Below are 24,393 nucleotides of genomic sequence, written 5' to 3'. Positions count from 1 at the left end.
AGAAAGATACCTTTATCTTATATCTAATGTAAAATTTAAAAGAAAAAATAATGCCTTTTTATCTGTTTGGATCATTTTTGAGTGTTAATTCATGCAGTCCTATCATTTATTGAACATTAATATAACTCCCTTTCTAGCTTTCATGGGTTTGAATGCCACGTATGTGTTCCAGTGCTAGGTTAAAGATATCCTACCCAACTTTGGTTCCAAATAAGAAGAAATTAAAATTGTTCAACATTTTGTTATAATGTCACAAGGTGTGGGAAAGGGGAGGGGCACAAGAAAACCCTGTTCTATGATTCAAGGAAGTGTGTGACTTTGCTAAGTCAATGTAGAGGCCCCGAGTGGTCTAAAGCACTCTCCGTTACGGATCACTACCATCTCACCTGTCTGCATGGGTTCGAGTCTGGGATTCTGCCAATGTGGGTATGTGAGAAAGCTTGCCAGTAGCTTCTTGTGGGTCAGTGGTTCTTCCCAGGGTTTTTCCTCCTCCATTCATACTGGCCGTCATGTATAGCCTATCGTGTGCTGATAAATGGCATTAAACCCTACAACAACAACATAAGTCGTATAACATGCACTCGCTAACCTGCCCCACCCCATGAAGAACAAGGGATAGCTTCTTGCTCTCTCCTTCAGAGATGTGCAAGAAGGGACAGTCCTGGAGCAAGATTTGCTTCAGTTCCATCATTTGCTTTCATGGATCCCTATCCCTTTTCACTTGAGTGTTTAAAGGAAAGTTCAACCCTTCTGCAGGAGAGCACAGACAAAAGGTTGAAAAATGACCAGACTGACCTTTTGTTCTTGGTGTCCAAGGAAAGTAGAATTTTTTTACTTCTCGACCTTTCCCCCTTGAAGTCTTGAGAGGTGAATGCTTCAAGCTGGAGATTACTGTGTCGGTCAGGAACATTATAAGATCCTGTGACTAGGAGGTCTCAGTTGATCATTATGATTTGTATATTCACATCCCCTTATTACCTACATACAAAAAATACTGCAGGGGTTTTGCCTAAAATTATTTATTTTATCTTAAAGCTCTAAAATTAAGCACTGCCTCTGCCTGTGGCCTTTACATGGGTCATGAGGGTAGTCCCAGCTTACTTGAGGTCCCAAGGTTTTCTCATCCTCCAGTGTTTTGACTGGTTGATGCACAAGATACCCTTCACAAGGACCTGCTCTGCTCCTCCACAGGCAGTCCTCTCAGTCTTATTCCTAACCTAGAGAAGTCGGATCTTTGGGAAGTGAGCTGTCATGGGCAAATCATCTGTCACTTTTACCCTCTCCACCTTGATTCCTATAGAAGGACTTTGCATTTCCATTATTATTCATAGAAAATTTTAACTTCCATCTGAGTTGGTGGCTCAGTCCTGTGCATTTTTTTTTTAACAAAAGTAACCATACACGCCCCTTCCACTCCTTTTTTTAAACGGATGCTTCAGCTTTAACAAGAGGGCATGAGCTTTCAGGTTTCATGGTCCTGGGAAGAAAAAATCCTTCACATAAACAAATTGTGAATGTGGTTAGTGTCACTAAACCTACAAGGTTGTCAGTCTTGTACGATTGTGTTACGATAGCCTCTGACAAGCTTTCAGTAGAAATGTACCTTGGAATGAATGGAAGTACACATGCGTCTTCTCTTGTTTCAGGCAAGAGGAATATCCTGGTGGACAGTCTCACATGGTGAGGCGGGGTTGAGTGGAGTCCTCGCACAGTAATTTCTTGTCACTCAGTTGCAGAGGTACTTGTGAAACTTTGGATGTGTTCATCACAAGCTCCCTTTTTATGTTCCCTGCAATTCCCTTCATATTGATTCAGCATGTCCTCCATTAAATGAGGGTCACTACTGCTTGTTTCATCCTGATTGCCCCCCATCCCTGTGACCCCAGCAGTCATTGTTCAGTGGCTTGCTTGACAAGCCCAGGAGAGGACCACCAAGGAGGGACCTGCTGGTGCAGCACATGTGGTCTCTACTCCACAACAGACCACGGCTGAGTCATACCAAAGACTTGTAAAAAAATTCTACTAACAGCTACCTCACTAGGCGCTCAGCATTATTAGGTTAGCGTTAGGACTGGTCGGCTTGGTGTCGAGATAATGTGACTGCGCTGTGGCATGATATTCTCAACCTTCCCACTTGACAACTTTTGCAGTCAATCCACAATTACCTGTTTTTTAGTAAGGTTGCTGCCTGCATTGAACAGGCTGGGAGATGCTCCATGTGTAAGGTTTCCGATGCAAAGTGGCAAATGTCTTGTGATTGGTGCAGGAAGAAACCTATTATCTCGAGCAGCTCCACTTTGAGTGTAGTTAATTAGTTGCAGGCAGCCCAGTAATCTTCCTGATTAACAAAACTGACACTCAAACACAAATCTTTCCCTAAACTGTTGTGTTGCCTTTAATGTTGGATAGAAATAAAAAGATCGCAAACAACTTGTTGGTCAGTTATGGCACTGATAAATATGTACTCGATGGCAGAAATGAGAGTATGACCTCAAATCAATGAAGTTTGATGCATCTTTAACTCGTTAAGCCCTGGCATATTTTTATGTCTGTAGGTAGTACCCTACTTCCAAGCACTGAAGCAGAGTTCATTTAAGATGCACCAAAATGGGTGGTATTTACATAAAAGTTGATGGATGTAGCTCTACAAAGATACCAAATATCTGGACTCTCTACTTGCATTAGGGCTATCCATTTAGTGTGTACGCAAAAATCTGGCAAAGCTTGTCCCCTCCCTGTACACATACATACTTTTTTACACACACATCCACCTGTGTACTTGTTCCCCCCCCCCGAATTCAATAGAACGGCCTATATTTAATCCAAGGTGAAACAAGGATTAATAATAATAATGTGTTTAATAAAACAATCCACTGATGTTGAATGTCTGGATGCATCAAAGAAATAAGCTGTGTAACTTTAAAAAGTTTGACCTGTCCGAACCAATTCAAATGCCAGTGGAACCCAGTCGAACAGGTTACGTATTAGACAAATTATTATTGAGGTTTCACCACCCGCAACCCTCCCCACTTCACCCCGTTAACTACGTGTTTGTGCATTATCAGTAGACCCCACCATACACAAATGTATGCGTTTGGGTTATACAGAAAACGTATATACATGTTAAATGGATGGCCCCTTAAAAAATGGAAGGAAAAGGTTTTTTTCAGGCCTCTTTTTTTTGTTTACACCAAAAATTGGCATGTCATCGGAATTGGATTTTGTGTCCAGATTTTAAACTTTTTGGCCCATGTTCTAAGGCAGACCAGTCTGAACTGCACACAAGACAGGTGAGCCTTTGCAAAAAGTAGGCAAACTTGGGGATTTCAAATAAAAAGTGGCTTGGTTATGAAAATGATGGGTCCAATAAGCAAAACAACAAACTCTTACCCTTCTGCACATGCACGAGTGAAATGGCCAACGAAAAACAACTATACACCAGGCCAAGTGGAAATCACTTGGACGCAGATTTGTGGGGATATATATATCATTGAAAGGACATTTAAGTTGCTGACTTAATAATGGCAAGAAAATATAATGTAATCATTGCAGTCATAAAGATATTTTGGCTTCATTAGATGCAGTTGAGATGGTCAAGGAACCAACTTTATAGGAGTACTTTAGATCCTTTTCTGTTGTTCTAACCTCTCTTGGTTTGATTTGGAGAACCCTGGCTGAGACATACCAATGACTTATCAAAATGGTACTTGCGGTTGCCTTGCTTGGGACTCTGCATTAAGAGGTTAGTGTTAGGACTGGTTGGCCTGGTGTCAGGATAATGTGACTGAGTGGGACATGATGCTACATGCCTGTAGCATGATGGACCAGCTACACATGACTATAAACTACCACACTGCAGACATTTTAGGATGGTCTAAAGTGCCCTCCGTTACGGATCACTGCCATCTCACCTCTGTCTGCATGGGTTTGAGTCTCGGATTTGGCTAATGTGGGTAAACAGAACGGGTAACAAGATTCTTTTCATTTATTTTGTTGACATAGCAGAACATGAGCATGAAAAACCAATTTTAGATAACACAAGAGGAACAAACAAATGTACACAAATTGAATATCTTGCAGAATTGCATCTTCACTAGCCAAGGTTCCGATAACCCTGTCTACAACTTGACAGATCAAACAGCTATATATGTGCTATATCATGTATTGCCTCCCTTAGTAGTCAAGGTTCTTATAATTCACTCTATACCTTGACAGATCAAACAGCTGTATTGGTCCTTTGTCCTAGCATCATCTATTGGATTTCATGTGTTGCCTACCTTAGTATATAATGCTAAGTAACCAATAGCATGGTGCACTGTACATCAGCCGAAAATGGTAGTGTCAATTTACCTAAAAGGGATACTTTGTAAGTTTAACATCAAAAGTATGACTGCGTACCAGAGGGAAGCCATTACAGGTCTATTTGAGTGAAAGGTATTTGTGCAAACACTGACTGGCACTGGAAAAGTGCTTATTTATCAGTCCAAGTTGTGCACTCTCCTTGTCTCAATCACGTAGAACAATGTTCAAATTGATTTTGATTGGATGTGGTGGCTTGAAGACAAAACTAATACACTTGCTTATTGAAAGTTTACATTTGTGTCTTAGAGTCCATAAATGTGTCAAGTACTGTAGACGTATATGAAAGTTCCATGAATTCGAGTATAAATCGCATGTAAAATTCTTGTATTAGTCTCATCCCTTTTGAACTATATCGCATTGTCAACAAGTGTCACAAGTTACCGCAATTTTTTTTTATTTTGTCCACAATAAGGAAAAACAGCAATTTGCGACATTAGTGAAACCCAGTGCAGTCCCCAAATTGTCATTTTTTACAGGCTATTTTCATGCTTATGAGAAGAATAAAGTATTTTGTGTACAAGAAAAATACATGTACACAAAATTTCAGGAGCCACGACACAATTGTCTTATAGTTCATACACATTCTCTTCTCCAAAATGATGAATTTTTACAAATATTTTTTTGCCTGTGAGGAAAAAACGTGCATTAGAAATTTCAGGAGCCATGTCATGATCGTCTTATAACTGAATTTGTGTTGTAGCGAATCATGCTATAGTGGGTCACTGTATATTGGTCTTAACTTTCAAGGCAAGATAAAGGAATCTGGAATATAAACAAAATTTTATAATAAAAAAAACGTGTTTCAACTATCTATAGATTAAATATTTGTTTGTTCCACATAGAAGAAACGATCTTCCTGAAAGTATTTTTGAATAAATGTAAGTTTTATCTAATTAAAATAGACCTGACAGTGATAATGTAAAGACTCACAAGAAATGGTAATGTGTATGTACACCATAAAAAATGAATATGAACACTAATAAATGATGATATTTAACGTGTAAAATAACTATATATTCTTGTGTTACTTGTTGTGGTGTAAAATCTACAGTTCTGTGTTATTCACAAACAATGCGGTGTTTGCATTTACAAATAAAATTTAATGAACGTCTTTGTACAATAATTCTGTATGAGGACTTGTATATTTCCAGGAATAAGAATTAATCTTTTTGAATCCAAATAATGCGAATAAACATTAGATTGTAATTACCAAAATGACGCAACAAAAGAAACACCTTTACGTCCCAGTGTTTAGAAGGCCAACAGAGATATCTCTATATAAAAAAAAGATTATTAGTAACTTGAAATGCAATGCAGATTCCCGGATGAGGGTCAACTTTCCAGAATCTTATAGAAGTATTTGTCTAAAAACATAGTCCTAGTATGACCTTGACAAGAACCAATCATTTTACTCAAAGAATAAGAATAAAAATAAGTTGTTTACTTCTTAAAGTGATTTGTGAATTAAGGTCAGCAACTAGGGCAGCTTTAGGTGTATACAAATGAACAGTCAAAAAGCATCGTGTTCCTAGTAAACAAAACTATATTACTTTGACATGTAATAAAATAAAAAATAAAGATTTTAAAACTTAAAACGATTAAATCAAATAGAAATTAAATGTACATAACACTCCCCCCCATAAAGAAAAAGAAAGATTTATATGATAAAGCTTTCTTTTTACCATAGATTAATGAGGTTAAAAAAATAACAAAGTGAACATTAAATTATACATCAGGGAAAGTGCATCTGCTATTAAATGATCTTTTCCTTTGATGTGCCTGATGTCAATACCATATTCCTGAAACAACAAACTCCACCTTAGTAGTCTTTGATTTTTATTTTTCATCTTCCTGATGAAAGTAAGAGGGTTGGGGTCACTAAACACAATAATTGCAAAAGGAGCTGAACTAATGTAAACTTCAAAATGTTGGAATGTCAGTATCAGAGCCAAACATTCTTTATCAATTGTGGAATAATATATTTGGTACTTATTTAATTTCTTTGAAAAATAGCACACTGGATGACCAATACCATTTTCATCTTGAATCAAAACTGCTCCAACCCAAATATAACTTGCATCAACAGACAATTTAAATGATTGCTGAAATTTGGAGCTGTAAGAACTGGTGCGCTTTTAAGTATGGCTTCTAACTTGTCAAAAGCCTCCTGACATTTTTCAGTCCAAAGGAACTTGTTTTTCTTACTCAATAAATTTGTCAGGGGTTCAGCGATTATAGAAGAATTGGAATAAAATTTCCGATAGTATCCAGCCATTCCTAAAAATCGCATCAGTTGCTTTTTATATACAGGCACAGGGAATTCAGAGATAGCCTTGACCTTAGTATCTATTGGTTTAAGCTATCCCACGATATGACCTAGAAAAGATACACCACGTGAAAGTGAACAAGACAAAATTGTGACAACGAATTTGATGTGTCTATAAATGTGTACCAAATATTTGGGAGGTAAAACTCAAAAATCAGAAAACTAAAATAATAAAAGATATGATGTAGGTTCATTATTTTTGTCTTGTGGTCCTAATGATTGGAAAGATTCCATTATGTTGGAATAAAAATATTTGTTACAAAGTTCTTGTCATCCTGTATGATTGAAACTTTTTTTTTATATGTTTGATTTGTTTCTATACACCATAAAAATTCTCAACACAAAACTGTTATATAGAACTGATGTTTGACAAAGTCACTTCTACTTTAAAATATTTAAAAATGTTAGAATCTTTACCAAAATATATCTTTATATACTGTGTGAAAGTGTACGTAAAGTATGCAGAACATGACACGGACACTTCATGTCCGGTATAAACACGGCTTCATTGATCTGATGTACCTCGTCCCCATTGATTTACACAAAATGCATGAACAAATGATGATGGCATATTGTGGACAATTACAGCTACCAAACAAATTCCATCTGAGTTTTATCTGTAGCTAAAGGTACAAGAGATAACGGACAATTTACAATGATGAATACCGCTCAGTGGTTAGAGCGTTTGCCTCGGATGCGGGAGGTCGTGAGTTCGATCTCCGGCCGAGTCATAACAAAGACTTACAAAAATGGTACTAACAGCTGCCTCGCTTGGCTTTCAGCATTAAGAAGTTAGTGTTAGGACATGTCGGCCCGGTGTCAGGATAATGTGACTGAATGAGACATCGTATCACATGTCTGCGGCATGATGTCCCAGTGCTAGACATAACTAAAAACTGCCACACTGCAGACATCGTAGCGATATGACTGAAAAATTGTTAAAGCTACGTTAAAAATCCAAATCACACACACACACACACACATACAATGATGATATTTTTTATTATATAAGCAACTGGGTTGTCAGGATCGTAGTAAAAAAAAAGTATTTATTTTTTCAAGTTAGAAAATACTTTCTGGTCATAAAATGTCTTTTATGTTTTATCAGGAAGCCAACAGGACGACCGAGTGTGAAGGTACTTTTATTAAAACCATTTCAAACGTATCAAAATTTTGATGTTTGAATATAAACTGCTACATCATATAAAGAGTCAATATGTACTGTTTTAAGCCAAACAGTATTTTCCATAAAATCTGTCACTTTTGTTGTTTAATTATTCTTGAGAGGCCTTGAAAAATATAACACATGGCGAATAACAACACCACCAAAGGAACATTTACCCAGACACGTGTTTATTGTGTTTCATCAACAAGACCAACATGATAGTCAACTACAAAACAATTCAGTTTTCGACGATGGAAATGTCAGATAAATATTTATCAGAATTAACTCGAAACAATATCCAGAAGGAGCGATCGAATCTAATTTTAAACTTGGAGATCATAGAAATGTATCTCGTGCATATATATATATATATATATATATGGAAACAATGCAAATGTATCAGGATGCTGATAGCGGATCTCAAATTTTAATAGAAGAGTTTAAAACACTTTATTCGATATTTCACTTTAACGTTTCGAAATATTCAGAACGACCTATTGGATCAACTTCTGATATTGAGGTTATATGGACACTAGATATTCAGCTAGTACAGCTGTTACGTATTATGCATATGCGCTAATTGTGTCTGATTCATTACAATCGATTCTACAAAAAGGCAGAAAACTTTTTTTTTACAGCAAGCGGTACAATTTTATCCAACAAAAGAACAATAAAATACCATGAAAAATATTGTACACTAAATAAACTTATTGCCGGGACAAGTTTTTTTTTAAAAACCCACAAGCTATCGTTAAACGACAATCTGTTTCATTGAAGATAGAGTAACGAACGCAAAGGGATCCACGTACAACAAAACTGATGCTAATACAAAGACAAATCAATAAATTACACAATCGCGAGCGATTGTGCAAGCCATTTATTTTGAATTTATCAGCAGCATAAGTAACTGCAATGGCTCGAGGTATAGAAATAAGTCGAGGATTTCTGCACTTGCAGCTATTGCAAAAACGGTACTACAGAAATTATTGCCAGTACTAGGAACATTAGGAATAGTGCAGCATCAGATGTGACAACCCAAAAAAAAAAAAAAAAGGCTGTGTACGGTGATGGAATTAAACAACTTGTGTAAAGTGCGAAGCATTTCACTTTTGTCAACAGTGATAAAAAATGCCTGAGACGCGAAGTGTTCAGAAAAGTAAAACAGCAACGAAATGTAAGGCAACAACTAAACAAAGACGACGCAAAGCGGACAAAAGACAAAACAAGGCGGATTCATAGGGCCGTTGATAGCAGGGATAACGGAAAGTTTACTTTCAAATCTGCTGGGTATAGGACGTGGTAAAGGCCTGATACTGCCCGGTACCAGGAGGTAGCTACACTAAACAACTTTGAGATTCTAGATAACCTGAATGATTTAGACGGATTTCTGGAGTATTTTCAAAACACAAGTTATCATCACAACCCGAAGATCTTCGCTCTCTGCCAACAGCTGCAGAAAGCTGTGTAATACATATTCAAAATTTTAATGATGGATCTAGTAAAGATTGACTAGCGCTTTACAAAAACAACTACTTTGATTCGTTTGGTCTACCTCCAAGTGATGTTATCAAACAAGTTTTTGCATTTGCAAAGTACAAAAAAATCAATTACTCTTCTAATCAACTTCAGCCAGTTGGAACTGCAGCTTGCGGATATTATTGTGTTATGTTTATCAAATAAATGTCCACGAGTGCAAAGCAGTCCGCGGGTGATTTTCTGAAATTTATATTACAGTTTATACCTAAAACAAGCTTGGAAAACGAAAACATGACTATTAATTTTTTTATATCTACCAAGCAAATATAAAAAATTACTTTCATATTGCCTCAAGTGTTAAAGTAACAGAAAATACAAATGAAACTATGGAAATAACTAAAAAATAAAAGGCTAATGTGCTACCTGAGGCAGGAAAGGGTATGTTTCTTAAACTGAGTGACTCACTATCTTGGGATCATGGAATGCAAAGAATTCCTGGTGTTATTTTAGTTGACGATTAAATTATACAAAAAATGCAGAGCATTTCATTACAAATGTAAAGCTGACTACGATCTGTGTCTCGAGCAGGATAAAATAGTAACACTGTCAAGAGTTGTAATCAGCGAGCTGTAATCGGATCTGGCTATTAATAAACAAACTTATTGGTAAATTGCCTAAACCCAGATATCTTTCCATGCGAATATCTTGACAAAGATAGGTTTCATTCTCAGTTAAATCTTGAGAGTGTTAGTGATGATGATTATGTTTATGCCAAATCGATTTGGAATTCGTTTGACTGTATAAACTTTGGTGATTATCATGACTTGTTTCTTATCTTGTGTCTTGTTTCTCACGGATATATTTGAAAATTTCAGAGATGTCAGCGTCGATAACTACGGACTCGGATTGCGAAGTAAGATGTATTGCTTAAAACTGTCAGTTAATAAAGTTAAAAAACGAACAAAAGGCATCAGAAGAAATGTAGTAGGTAGTTGGTTTCCTGAAAGCGCGAGGCCCAAGATAGTTGTCTCGTTCGCCTTGCCCTAGGGCCGAGCCTGCTGTTTGGTAATGCATTTCTTCAGAATTCAAGTGATTCTTGATGATTATATGACACCTTAACTTATAATTATGTATGCCCCCCACCCCTTTGCATGTGCTGTAAATTTGTTGTAGCCTGTTATACGAAAATTAACAAGCCCTTCAAGTCTCCCCCCCCCCCCCGAAAAAAGTTGAAATGACGTTCCTGGATAAGCGGATAAAAATGCGATAGTTAAAGGATAAGCGGATAAAAATGCGACAGTTAAAGGATAAGCGGATGAAAATGCGACAGTGAGAGAGAACATACAACCGTGCATTAGATATTAGATAATAATTGTGTTACCATTGTCGTATTCTTGTTGAATGAAAAACAATACAATATCTTATCTGTTAGCTATAACTTATTTTTCCCTTACACATTTTTTTTTTTTTTTTTTAGCTAACGTTTAACTGAAGTGCATTGAATGATGCGTACTTCAGGTTCACGGTTCGCAGAAACTAGGATTTCCCCGGTGTTCGACTCCACATCATAAGCTCAATAGCCTTATCGATATCTCATATTGTTTCCGCCTGTGAAATTTGGCGGCAAAAGGCACGTGATTATAGAATTTTAGGTTACCAGTCTACTTCAAGGCGCTTTAAGTTACGCGGAGAAGCCATCTTGTAGTGTGTTACTTTCAACACAAATTAAAGCCCATTCGCGATAAATAAAATGAGTTACGGAAGAGGACCACCAGCTCTAGTGGGAATGGTATCCCTCAAAGTCGACAATCTTACATATAGAACGACTCCAGAAGATTTAAAAAGAACCTTTGAGAAATACGGGAAAGTAGGTGATGTTTACATTCCACGCGATCGGTTCACGAGAGAAAGTAGAGGATTTGCCTTTGTCCGATTCTACGACAAGAGAAATGCAGAGGATGCAATGGACGCAATGGATGGAATTATTATGGATGGGAGAGAGTTGAGAGTCCAAATGGCGAGATACGGGCGGCCAGAAGAGCCATATAGAAGAGGTGGTCCACGTCGATATGGTTCCAGACGAAACAGGTGCCAAATGCGTTTTTGCATGGGATAGTCCCTAGTTATTTCGATTTAATTGAATATTAGTATCGTTTTCTCCGTGGCCGTCTGGGTGTACACATATTTATATTTAAAAAAGCAAATTTATTCTTATAATCTGCATGGAAAATATTAATTAAAAAAGTTAGCAATTTTAAAGTGATGGGGTCAGCATAACCTGCAAACAATATCTTGTTATACTGGTTTTCAGGGTTCAGTCCTCTCTGTGTGTGTGTGTGATTTGGATTTTTAGCGTAGCTTTTTAAAAAAATTCAGTAATCACTACGATATCTGCAGTGTGGCAGTTTATAGTGATGTCTAGCGCTGGGGCATCATGATGCCCAGAGGCGTAGCTAGTGGGGGGGGGGGTACATATGTCCCCGGGCGCCAAGGTACAGGGGCGCCAAAATGAGGCTTACAACGTTACATTATAATAAGTAAACAAGGGTAATATTCAAAAATGTGATTAAACGGGAAGGGGGCTGGGGCGCCAATTTTATAGTTCGTCCCCGGGCGCAAAATATCATAGCTACGCCTCTGATGATGCCGACATGTGGCATGATGTCCCACCCAGTCACATTATTCTGACATCAGGCCGACCAGTCCTAACACTAACCTCTTAATGCTAGCGCCAAGCGAGGCAGCTGTTGTTACCATTTTTTATGTCTTTGGTATGACTCGGCCAGGGATCGACCCCACTACCAACCACATCTAAGGTCGACACTAACCACTAGGCCACCAGAGTGGTTCAGTCTTGAACAGCCTTGACAGTTCCTCGGGTGAAGAGTAGGAAGGCTTCTATATTGACCATGAGCAGCATCATGGGTGAAGGGCTGATTTATCAACCTATGTATTTTGGTACTAATAATGTCACAATTTTTTTTAGTCAAAAACTTTGATAATCCTTAAAAATAATGTCTGGAATATTTTCGTGTTCATTTCGTGTCTTTTGGTAGTTCTTGCCAGTAGCTTCTCGTGGGTTGGTGGATCTTTCTGGGATTTTCCTGGTTTCTTCTCCACTATTAATACTGGTCACCATGTATAGCCTATCGTGTGCTGAAAAATGGCGTTAAACCCCACAACAACAACAACTTTTGGTAGTTCAGGGGTCTTAACTTTATTCATTAATGAATATTGAGTTTAAATCTCCAATTCCTTTCTTGATACCCTAGCACTTTGGGTACTTTAGAAACCAGGATACAAGGAGGCAGCATAATATGGCTGGTGGTCTACATAAAGGGGAAAGATTCGACCAAAGTCTTGCACTTTGATGTTTGCCTTGAACCCAAACTGGGATAACGGGGGCAGCATAATATGACTTGTGTTCTACATAAAGGGGGAGATTAGACCAGGGGTCGGCAACCTATTTTACTTAGTGTGCCACTTTTTGTGGATTAATTACAAAATGAATGAACACATGCCATCAGTAAGAGAGTGTCACCATTAAAATTTATATTTTTGGCTGCCCTTTGCGTGCCACACAAAACCTCTTGATGCGTCACCTTGTGGCACGCATGCCATAGGTTTCCAACCCCTGGATTAGACCAAAGTCTTGCACAGTGGGTTCAGAGCAGAAGACAGTGAGTGAGACTTTGGTCTAGTCTTTCCCTTTTGTGTAGATCACTAACCATATTTTGCTGCCTCCTTGTATCCTGGTTTCTACAGCACCCAATGTCTTTACAAATAACTACACAGTACAGCAATAAAGACTAATTTACCCAGTGTTCAAATGTCATATACAAATAAACAAGTAGTTACAAATACAGAAAAATGTCTCTAAATCTCAGTTAATATGTATTCAAGTAATTGCACTAATAAGTGTGAACTCGTTCCATATACATGGCTTATTCCATACTGTAGAATCCACTATAGAAAACCACATGTCATATTCACCATCATTAAGTATGTTGCGCTATACTTGGTTTAACATTCACTATTAGTGATAGTTGTGTAATCCAACTGAATTGAATGAAGTTCAGTCTTGTAAAGTATCCAACAGCTTGTGTATCTTACATAATCAGTTTGTAATTTTAAGTTGAATTGCTTTCTTTGCAGGAAGTGCCTTCTCACACAGAAGTGGAAACACACACCACAGTTACAATACATAGATATAAGCAAATTCAATATATATTATTCATGCATACATATAATGTTTGTTTAGGAAGAGTTGCAAATGGCAAGTACTTTCATTATCTTCAGACATCTAATAAAAATGAACAACTGTTGAAACTCGAAGATATACACTTTGGTGGATAGTTATTTAAAGAACTACATGCAGTGCAAGAAGAGATGAAAAGAACTAAAATGTAAACTGTCATTTTATAGTATGTATTTAAGGAATGTTTGATTATTCTCTTTGCTATCCTTAGTACTGTCCACAACTAATTTTAGTGTGGAAATAGCAATCGTGTTGCAGGTATGAATGTAATATGACTCGAAGCTAAGGGACTGGGTTGACTGGAAGAAGACCAGTATAGTAGCCCCCATTACATGACATTATGCATTGTACACAAGCCCATTGTACACTAAAGATTTAACACTTGAAGCATCCTGCTTAACCGTGATGCAACACAGTTCATATACTTTTTTCAGCAATTTTATAATTCATCACTTGATATATTTGGCAATACCACACCCAACTACACTATTAAGCCTATTTGTATCACCACTAGACTTTGAACAGGCTAGCACAATTCAGTAGAATATTTATATTTGTATATGTTGCAAATGGCACATATTGGAATTTTAATGAGCAGATTATCAAGTATTTAATAATGTTTTAGTTTTACATGCAGTGTTGCTTAGTCCCATGTGTGCCAAATCTTGAGACAAGTGTATTTGATCAAAATCAACATTTTCCCCAACTCATTTTTGATCCTTTGACCTCTGATGTCTAGAAATATGTTTGATGGTATGTTTTGGATCATGTGGGTATGCAGTGAAAGAGATTGCAAATGAGAAATTTGGCTTTTGCTTCATATCCATTTTATTGTTGCTACATGGAAGGTAATGATTAAAATCACTTATTTGTTAGTCCAGGTTTAAAGGCACTATCCAATGCTGCTACTGCGAGGTGTCAGCAAATTTCGTATTTTCAAAGGCAGTATGCTGTGAACTATAAATGGCTATCTTTTAAGTGAGGTATGAAAGGTCAAAGCAAACTTTGGAAGTATTTTATCAATTTCCAATCCACATGAAGTGCTGGCTATTCATCATTCGACATCTTTGTCCAGGTCACTTAAATATTTGTTGATTGTGGTGAATCCTCACTTGCTGTACTTTTGTGACTGAATCGGTCTGTAGGAGCGAGTCATTTTGTACTGTTTGGTTGATGTTGAATTTGTTTGGCTAAATTGATTCTTTCAATAGTTACCTCTTCTCAAAATAGACTTGTTCAGCATATATTTGGATTTAGATTACAACAAGGCAGTTTAGATTCACATATAATTTCCCTCTTGATTGGGTTACCAGGATAACATCATTAGGATCAACAGGTACCTGGGTGACATATCCTGAAATTTTGACAACTGTAAACAGGAATAGCAATGGATATTTAAGTGGTGGGAAATATTAAACTATTTCATCCCCTTTCCTTTTTTTGTACTTCTCCCTTGTTGTGGCTTCATTGCCCAGTTAGCATCCTATTGTTTTAGCTTCTTCTAAATAGAGAAGAATCGTTGGAAGTGTCTCTTCCTACCTATTAACTCTGAATCCCATGCCATGTTTACATGTTCTGAAGTTTTACTTTGTTCAGAGCACTGAATTGTCAAAATTGTATACACCAAAGCAGGTGGTATTACAGAAAAAGAGAGACTTTATCCTCACGTTAAAATATAGGGTGGAAATACTATTTTTTGAGACCTTATTTAGATAGAAAATTTCTGTTTTTGGAACTAGAGTTTTATTTCTGATTTTGAGACTTTTATTGCATTAGATATAAAGCAATCAGGTCTGAACTGCACACAGATAAATGAACCTTTACAAATAAGTAGGGTAAGTTTGATATTCTGAGTAAAGAGATGCCAGGACATGAAAATCTTTGATCCAATCCACAGAAAGGAAAAAAAAATGTCAAATTTTCACCTGTCCCTTCTCTTGTAGGCAAAATAACTAATTGAAAAAGTATTTTTATACACCTCAGCATCCAGCTAAACAAAAATCTTCTGGAAATAGATGTGTTTGTATACAGTCAGAAGTAAAACAAAAATGCATTTCTTACCCTATATCCAGTCAGATATTTAAAAGATCTCCAGGGGAGAATAGATAAAGGACTTTTCATATATTACAGCGGCCACTATTTCCAGGTGGATTGGCCTTATTATCAGTCCCTTACCAAGAGAGTCCATTCTTTTGTGAGAAATGCAGCCTGTGAAGTTGGGGCTATGGCTTTCATTTGGGGACTGTTTGAATCACTCTGGATGATGTTATGATAGCTGCCTTCTGGCAGTCTCATAACTACCTTTGTTTATCTTCAATCTTTGGCACATCAGAGCGGTGGCCTTGGTGGTGGGGGGCTATAGTAATGGGAAAATACATGGCCCAACCTTCATCCAGCTTTCATTACTGGACGCTACTACCATAATGGTAAGTACAGTAGTTTTTTAATAACGGATTTGTTGAGGCCTTCAGCCTCCCTTCTGACTGGTAAATTTAGCAATGCAGTAGAAGCAGGTGATTTATTACTGGTATTAATTTTGTTATGTAATGCCTACCTGCTGCTTTTACCAAATATCCCTCCTCACCCCACCCCCTACTGATGATATGAAAGTCTAGGTCCAAGTATAAAATAAAAAAAAAGGATGGTATTCCATATGTAAGTATGGATTGTGACTGGCATCGTGTTCTTTTCATTTCTGGCTGCCAGTACTGCTTAGAGGAAGGAATCATTAACGTAAATGGTGACTACGAGTACCAGAAAACAAAAGTTATGCAATAGTAGCTTGCATTAATTAAATTACTTCTCCATACACACACACACATTCAATATGACATAGTAATGGGATGTATTACCGTCATTGTGTTAGTTGACTAGTGATGGCTGAAACCCAAAACTGAACTTGTAATAGCAGCGCATACTTTTTTTTAAATAACAATGATTCCCCCAGGTTAGCCCTTGACTGATAACAAGCCCATCAACACTTTAACTATTTTTAGCAAGTCTTGTTTTTTTGTGTTAAAAAAACAAATATCACAAGGCCTATTAACTTAATAAGAGCTCAGAAAATAGAAAGAAAACTTTGTCACGGGTAAATACAGTTTAAAAAGATGCCCACTTTGTGTTTTGTATTTTTTTTTAAGTTAAGATATAGTCTCATTAAGAGGTACATGTTTCAATTTCAGTTGATAAATGCACATTTTCATTGTTACGGTTTTAAATAATCCTGAGTGTTCCAGCATGAGTTAATTGTGTGAAACTTGGAAATATTGAAACGGATTTTTATCTTCTGAAATGGATACAAAATTTGTCTTATTTCCAACATTCATTTGCACTTTTTGACCCAGTACTACGGCCACCTGAAAATGGATGTTGTGGACAATGTAAATCTTTTACTCCAAGCCTTGTATATCGAAATGAGATGTGACTGTTATTATACTTGCATATTGTAATATATCCATTTATTATTATTGTTGTTATTATTATTATTAAGATCAAGATCAAGATCCAGGGATAGGGAGAGGGAGAGGCCCAGGAGGAAAAGGTCTTATTCACGCAGCAGAAGTCGATCACGCAGTCGAAGTGCGTCAAGAAGCAGAAGCAGGTCTAGGTCAAAAAGCAGAGATTCTCAATCCCGATCAAGATCTCCGTCAAAATCAAGATCAAGATCCAGATCAGAATCTCGTTCCAAATCACCCACACCTGCAGAGAAGAATGGACCAACAGAGCCACAAGATGGTGCAGAATGAACTACGAAGACTTAAATGTCAATAACTTCATGATGAAACATGCAGCTTTTCTTTACACTCGCATTTGATTGTTGACATTTTTCCTCTCACAATCTGTGTACTGTGGAATCTTTTTTAATAGTTTTTTTATATGTCACATTTGTATATTGCCATAGGACTTAAACATACTGTGTCTGTCTGATGATTAATCCATGCTTGATAAGCCTATCTCCAGTTTTTATCCCTCTGCCTCAAGCAATACTTGTGTCATTAATTTGGTCTGGTACTCAATCTTGTTAGCATATTGAATCCAGCAGTTCTAGATAGATCATCTGAAGATGTGCACATTGATATCATTACCTGGCAATTTTTTGCTCACTTGGCTGAAATACCAATTGATTCTTTCTCCCTCATCCATTCATGATTGCCATTTAAATCTGTTCAGAGACTGCTGTATTGAATTTTATCAGATTTTACAACATCTTTGCATGAAGCTCTTTAAAATCTGTTAATATTATGCTGATCTAGCATCAGAAATTGCCAAATACAAAATTTGTGTCACCCAACAGAATCCAAATTTGACACAAAACAAAAGGGTATGAAACTTCAAAAGTTGTTAAGGTGATAATGATCCCCCATCAAATGTAGCCACTGTTAATAAAAAAAATTTTTTTAAAAAATCTTTAAACACTGTTCAAGAACCACTCAACAGAATTTGAAAGAATGTTAAAATATCCTGCCATATGTTACTGATAATTATTTTAAAAAAAGTCAGCAATTTCATAAAAACCTCTGAGCAAAATTTGATAGAAAGCCTGCTGACATGAAGCAAGCATTCAGATTTGTTAACTAAGACTGATTTGCATTTAGATATGGTATTGGTTAGTGTTACGAAAAATGGAAGAAGAATAAAACTTGTCTCCAAAATTGCCCCATAGATTTTTAGCAAATTAGAGAAAGTGTCCTGGCATGAAGCTTTTTAAAATTGGTTCAGGTGATGCCAGGCTGCCATCAAATACAGTCACCAGTTTTAAATATTAGAAACTTTGAAGCAACTTATTCTTGCCTCGACATAATTTGACCACTTTTGATGGCATCTTAGCATAGATAACTAATTTTCACATTTTAGAAATGATGTAGATACCCCCAATGAAAGGTATTGGGTGCATTAGGGATATCTTGTACAAGTTTTATTCCCCCCTTTTTTTTTCTTCAGCTTAATGTATTTGACAGAATTTTCTGACTGCAACTATTTTACAGTTTTCAGTTGATAATGTCATCAGAAGATGCACATAATGACCATTTATTGTACTTGCACTATTTTCAGAAAAGTTGTGCATTAATTTTTACTACGTCTAGCTATTGACCTGAAGAGCTTATCAGATTGCCTGTTGTCAATCATTTGTCTATTAGCATAAGTTTGTTATTGCTGCTATGAATTATTTGGAAGATTACCATGCAACTTGACACATCCATTCCATGGTGTTTTTGGTCCTATATGAAAATGGTGCTGTTCAGACATCCAATATGCTCACTACAGAGGCCAGCTTGAAAATCAAGTTGCTATTCCTCCTGAATGCTGGTCATATCAATATCAAAAGACTTCTAGCCATATGTAGTTGATCCTAAATAAAAATGGTGTCAGTATGACTTCCAATATGGCAGTTATCTTAAAAATCTTGTTCTTGCTACTCTTTCACAAGGGAAAGTCATATCCACGTTGAGTTTTCATCAGAAGACTCCTTATGGAATCTAGTTGGTTCAAATGAAAATGGTGTCAGTTTGACCTCCAATATTGTCACTATAGTAGCCATTTCGAACACTTATTGCTACTCCACTTGAATGGATGGTCATATTAAAAATGGGGTTTCATCAAAATACTTCTCATGATGACTAGTTGGCCTTAGATTAAAACGGTGCTGATGTTGTGAAATTGCTGCTACAGAAAACAATAGGAACATCTTGTTATTGCTCAGAAATATTGGAGATGGTTTCAGTGTTCAACAGTTACCAAGAAGAAATGGTCTTGACTTTATTTCTCTTTTTATCACTATAGCAAGATATGTGTCATGTTCAACCAACCAAATTCACGGATTTTTCAAGGCTGTGCATGTGGTTGCTTCAGGTTCTTGAATTTGCTTAAAAGTCTTTTCTTTGATGTAATTTTCAAAAGTGACATATTGTCAAGGCACTCGTATCCAAAGACGAACGTGTGATTATCCCAGGATTTACATCTGCACTGGCAACACCTCAGATATTCAGGCCTGATGTCATCATTTAGCAGACTGTTACTATATATTGAATATAAATTAAAATCAATGCTTGAACAGGTTTCAACCATATCTCAGTAAATCTTTGGTTTGTTTTAGAATGTTGACATTAATAGCACGGGGTAAGTGTAAATATGAAATACTTTGATTTTGTATGAAGTGCCTTGATATTGAGGTGCGTGTTGTCTGCTTGGGCAGTAGGTCAGTGAACAAAATTAATGAAAGTCGATAAAATGGTGGAGCAAAAATATGCATGATACTATAGTATTCGCACACCATCCTGTTTGTACCCACCCACCCCATATTTTTAAAAACCAAAGGCTTCAGAGGTATAGAAAAGGCACAGAACATGGCCATTTCTTTAATTCATTTACATGTTCTGACCTAGTTTTCACAGGGGCTCCCAAATGTTAAAAGCTCGTTGGCATTTTGAATTAAATGGGAGTTTCTTGAGTAACATGGCAGTCATATTTGCATGGGTGAGTATTTTTCAAGCAACATGTGACAAGTTCAAGGTCTTTGATAATCTAAATAATTCCATAAATTTGGAGGTTTTATCTGTGCAGACACGTGTATACAAGAGTTCTGCTTTTTTATTTGTTCATTTTGTTGTTGAAATATTGAAATTAGACATTGCAAATATTGGATGGAGCTGACAGTTTTTACTGAAATGGACTGCTCTTGAAATAAGAAAAAGGATATAGAGCAGTCTGGTTATTTTTACATTTGGAGCTTCATGTGCTTTGAATCACCAATAAGTTGACTGTTGTTGACTCCTAGGTGACAGGTTATAAATGGTAAATCAGTGAATGAAATTGCGTTTTGTGCCTTTTGAATCCCTTCATGATTTTTGTTTTTTTAAATCAGTAAGGGGATACAAACAAACAGGAGGGTGTGTGAATACTCTAGTAACCTGATTGGGTAATGTTCCTTTGTTTTTAATCTTTCAGTTAACCCTTTTTCTTTTTTGTAACTATTTATGCAGCAAGAAAGAAATAATCTTGTGGAGAAAGTTAATTTCCATAGGAAAGAATACTCCTTGAAAAGACTGAAATTTTTTCCTAAATCTTTAAAAGCCATGAAATGTGTTTTATACATTTATGTCCCTCAGAACATCATTTAATCCTTCTTTCTAAAATGTCCTTTTTTTTTAGAAGAAAATATTTCAAGAAAATTAAAGTTCATAATTTTGTATTGACTGTAATAGTAGCCTTTTATATATACTGCAGGTGTTTTCACTGCGATATTGATAGCAGTAGGAGGCAGCTAACTCCTGTTAGGAAGTGTGGCCATGTAACAGCTGGGGACTGGGGAGCAGTGCAGTGCTGTTACCTGCAGATTTGCTGTACTAGCAGTGGGTGCAGTTGCAGTTACTAGCAGCAACAAAATGCAGATGATGCATTTACTGCAGTATTCAGATATACTGTTAATATGTTATTAAATGGTATTTCGTTTGTGATTTTTATTTTAAAGGGTTTCATCTGTAGATTGTAGTTATGGACATTATGATGAATTTGAAATTTTACATCAGCTTAATTCTGATTTTATGATCAGCATAAAATGGTTTCAGAAAAGCATGTACATGTGCAATGAAATGTGCACACATAGTTGTCTCCAACTCTGCTTAAAGCAAGGTATCACTTTCCAAGCACCTCATTGTCATAAATATTTTGATTGCTATAATCTGTAATTAGCAATAGTTTGGCTTACCTGTTATAAACATAAAATAGCACCCTGACAGTAATTGTAATACCTTACTAGGCAGAACTTTGCCTTAACATGTAAGTATAATTTTTTGCTTCAAATCAGATGCCACTATTCGCTTGAAATTTTATGCTTTGTAATCCCCATCACTTTTCTTAATCTGAGCGTGTGATCCTAGTGTCTTGTACAGTGGACATTTTTTGTGATAATGCTTCATGTATTGCTAGACGTACTCAAGCTTTTTTTAAAGCAGTTTATCATAGATATAGTTTTCATTTGGTTCTGCAAAAAAGGATGCATTATTTATATTGAGTTTTGAAAGAAAAAGGTTCTTTTTACTGGTAGCCAAATGGGGAAGGGCAGAACTAAACATTAAAAATGCATCTCTTCTACTATCAAGGACTGTCTTTTTTTTTTTTTCAGTACATAATATTTGTCTTCATGTACACCACAGGAGTTGATATGGACAGCTGCAGTGAATGGCTTTCTAGCTGATATAGACTGACATTGCGGTAGCTGTGAGCTGCTTGAATGCTGTGGCAGTCTGTTACAGATTTGTTGCTGATGCTGTAATGAGCCAGCAGATATTTAAGCAGGTTTTTGGCTAGGTCAGTCTGACAATTAAACGCAAATTAGACTTTTTTTTAATAGTATTTCCAGTTTTTGAAATTGAAAACTGTTTACGGTTTTGAGCACTAATTGTTATCATGTTCCTTGTAATGCTTTTTGTACATGCTACATGAATAAGATTGTTTAGTTGACTTGTTGGATAGAAAGAAACAAAAGTTTTTGAAGAATATTTAAAGAAGCTATAACAATTGTAGTCATCAGCATTTCATACCTTGCCAGCAGCAAGTATTGCAGTGATTCTGATATTTTATTCGATACAATTGGAATAACGGGCTCCATTATACATTTTATATGTATTATTACTTTGCATAAATTAACCTTTTTATTCTTGATTGTTTTAACCCATATTCCTGTATACACTAGGAGCTGTGAGTTGCGGCAACTGCTGTGCAGTGCAGTTCATCTGTTTAAAATGGCAGAGGTGGTGGAATCTGGTTTGCTGTTAGCAGTTGGTGTAAATCAACTCTTGTGCAGCTGTGCCTATGCTCCTGTTTTGCCGTCCATTGATGTAGGCTGTTTACAGTCCCAATCTAAGGGTCACTCTGGAATGCCATATTTTCCATACATTCCAAATTTTTGTCATACTCTTTCCAACCATCTGAAAAGGCAAGACATGTTTGGCTGTTCTGTTTAAATGTACCTGTGAGAAGGGGAACATACTTTTTCATGTAAGGGATGGAGTTTGAACTACTTTTCTGCATGATATTAATTCTTTTCTGATTTTGGTAGGCCTAGAATAAAGTTGCCTTCCCACTCTACATGCAGATTTCAATTTAGTAGCACTTTGTGGCAAGTATCAGTTTAAAAGAAAAATAATTAACAAAAGGCTGCAATAAACCTCTTAAACCTTGCCTTGGATGTGCTTAGATGACCTGGAAGATGCAAATGTCCCTTGTCCCTGTAGGATAAAATTGCAGATTTCTTTTGTAATTGAAATAACATATTCCATGTGTCTGTGCAACAGAATTGCTCTATATTTTTTTTGTAAATGAAATGTCAGTCTTGCTATTCCATGTTCTTTTTTTCTTCTTCTAAAATTGAAATGGTGAGATATTGCATGAATAAAAGTACACAGTTTGTCAAAAGATCTATTTCCTAAGCTGTAAGTGGTAAAACTTGGCAGTGTAAAAATTCCTTCATGGATGCTCATTTTCTAATTTAAACTCTTATCAATTTATTCACATTTTATTTGCTTCAGATTTTCACATTTTATTAATTTATTAACTCGCTGCAGGAGGTGTGCTGTTAATGTTGTGAGATGCTGTACAACTCCATACCAAGCAGAGGTTGCAGCTGCAGTGTTTCAGTAGTTTTAGATTCATTTTGCAGCATTTTCACTGATTTTAAACAGAAAAATTTTATTCTTATTTTCAGATGTGACATTTTGAAAATTTGCACCTAAAAGAAAAGCCAATGTCATAGTCTTCCAGCACTCATTGATGAAGGCATATTCTATGCAGACCTTAAATTGGCCTGATTAGATGCAACTCCATCAGAAGTTCAGGAGTGGTATATTCTAGGTTGTCTTGGAAACCCTTAATGAGCAATTACAATTTGAAATGTAAGAAAAGAGCATTTGAAGACTTACCCCCAATTTAACAAGAAGAAAGAAATATTTCAAATTCATTATTTTTTTTTTTGCATAACCATTAAATAAAAATCAAACAGCGGTGGTCTGGATAACTTGGAGAATGTAAAAAAAATTTTGGCCTGAAATATGTGGTATAAAATTATACCTGTGTTGCATCTAGTGCATTGGCATACAAGTTTGACCAGTTGTGGTTTATAGTGGGGTGTTGAAGTAACGTGTATGTTTAAGCCATTTATTCTTTTTAGTCGCTTTAAATCCCACAGGAATTATTGTTAAATGAAATCTTGTTAGCGATAATATATTCCACTAATCAACCTATGGTAGTGTTGACATTGATAGTGGAATTTTAATTATCATGAAACCATGTAAAGATGATTTCTTTAATGGTATCAGGTTGTCATACTTGGTGGTAGAAGAGAATTGTGTTACAAAGAAAACATTTTGTTCTGGAAACCAACTCCATTAAGGGACTATCCCTTTTGTATTGGAGGGAAGGGGATTTTTTGCAAACCAGATTTTTATTTTACTTCAAGTTCTTTATTTCAGCAAACTTATATAATGAGTTCTAAATGTTTTTTTCAAGCTTTTTGGGGTCTTGATACTTTTGTTTTTTTAAATCACTTCTACCCTCCAATATTAAATGGTTGGTCTCAAAGTATTAGCATATTTGAAGAGCTGATGTGTTAATAAAATCTTTGTAGCAATTTGTACTTTTGTTTTCCTTGAGTTTATTCGTTGCTTAAATTAAATCCTTTCTTTCAAAAATACTGCATTTGAAAGTTAAGATACAAATCCCTTGTTGTGTGTTACCTATCCAATATTTAGCACATATTGTTTGGTAAAATAACATCTCCTTTCTGCAAAGAAGCAATGTGGCAAGTCTGTT

General features: G+C 36.2%; 1 protein-coding gene across 4 annotated transcripts; it reads left to right on the top strand.

Annotated features, from left to right (window-relative positions):
* Positions 1-10,983: 10,983 nt before the first annotated feature.
* On the top strand, positions 10,984-24,211 carry LOC149805850 (serine/arginine-rich splicing factor 2-like). 4 transcript variants are annotated; one of them, XR_016419805.1, is made up of 3 exons: positions 10,984-11,417; positions 17,078-21,026; positions 21,710-24,211. XR_016419805.1 is itself a non-coding variant. In XM_089950576.1 (2 exons), exons 1-2 carry the CDS (start codon positions 11,080-11,082, stop codon positions 17,331-17,333), a joined length of 594 nt encoding a protein of 197 aa, XP_089806702.1. In that variant the 5' UTR covers positions 10,984-11,079; the 3' UTR covers positions 17,334-24,211. The 4 variants fall into 4 exon arrangements, 1 of the variants encoding a protein (XP_089806702.1); XR_016419806.1 differs by having other exon boundaries at positions 17,078-21,894; positions 22,280-24,211; XR_016419807.1 differs by having other exon boundaries at positions 17,078-22,584; positions 23,291-24,211.
* The last annotated feature ends 182 nt before the right edge of the window (positions 24,212-24,393 follow it).

Source organism: Sinohyriopsis cumingii, chromosome 2, assembly GCF_028554795.1.
Source record: "Sinohyriopsis cumingii isolate HCF-2022 chromosome 2, ASM2855479v2, whole genome shotgun sequence".
In the NCBI taxonomy this organism is placed as follows: Eukaryota; Metazoa; Mollusca; class Bivalvia; order Unionida; family Unionidae; genus Sinohyriopsis; species Sinohyriopsis cumingii.
The sequence above is the reverse complement of the archived record's forward strand: the minus strand, read 5'-3'. Positions and strand labels throughout refer to the sequence as shown.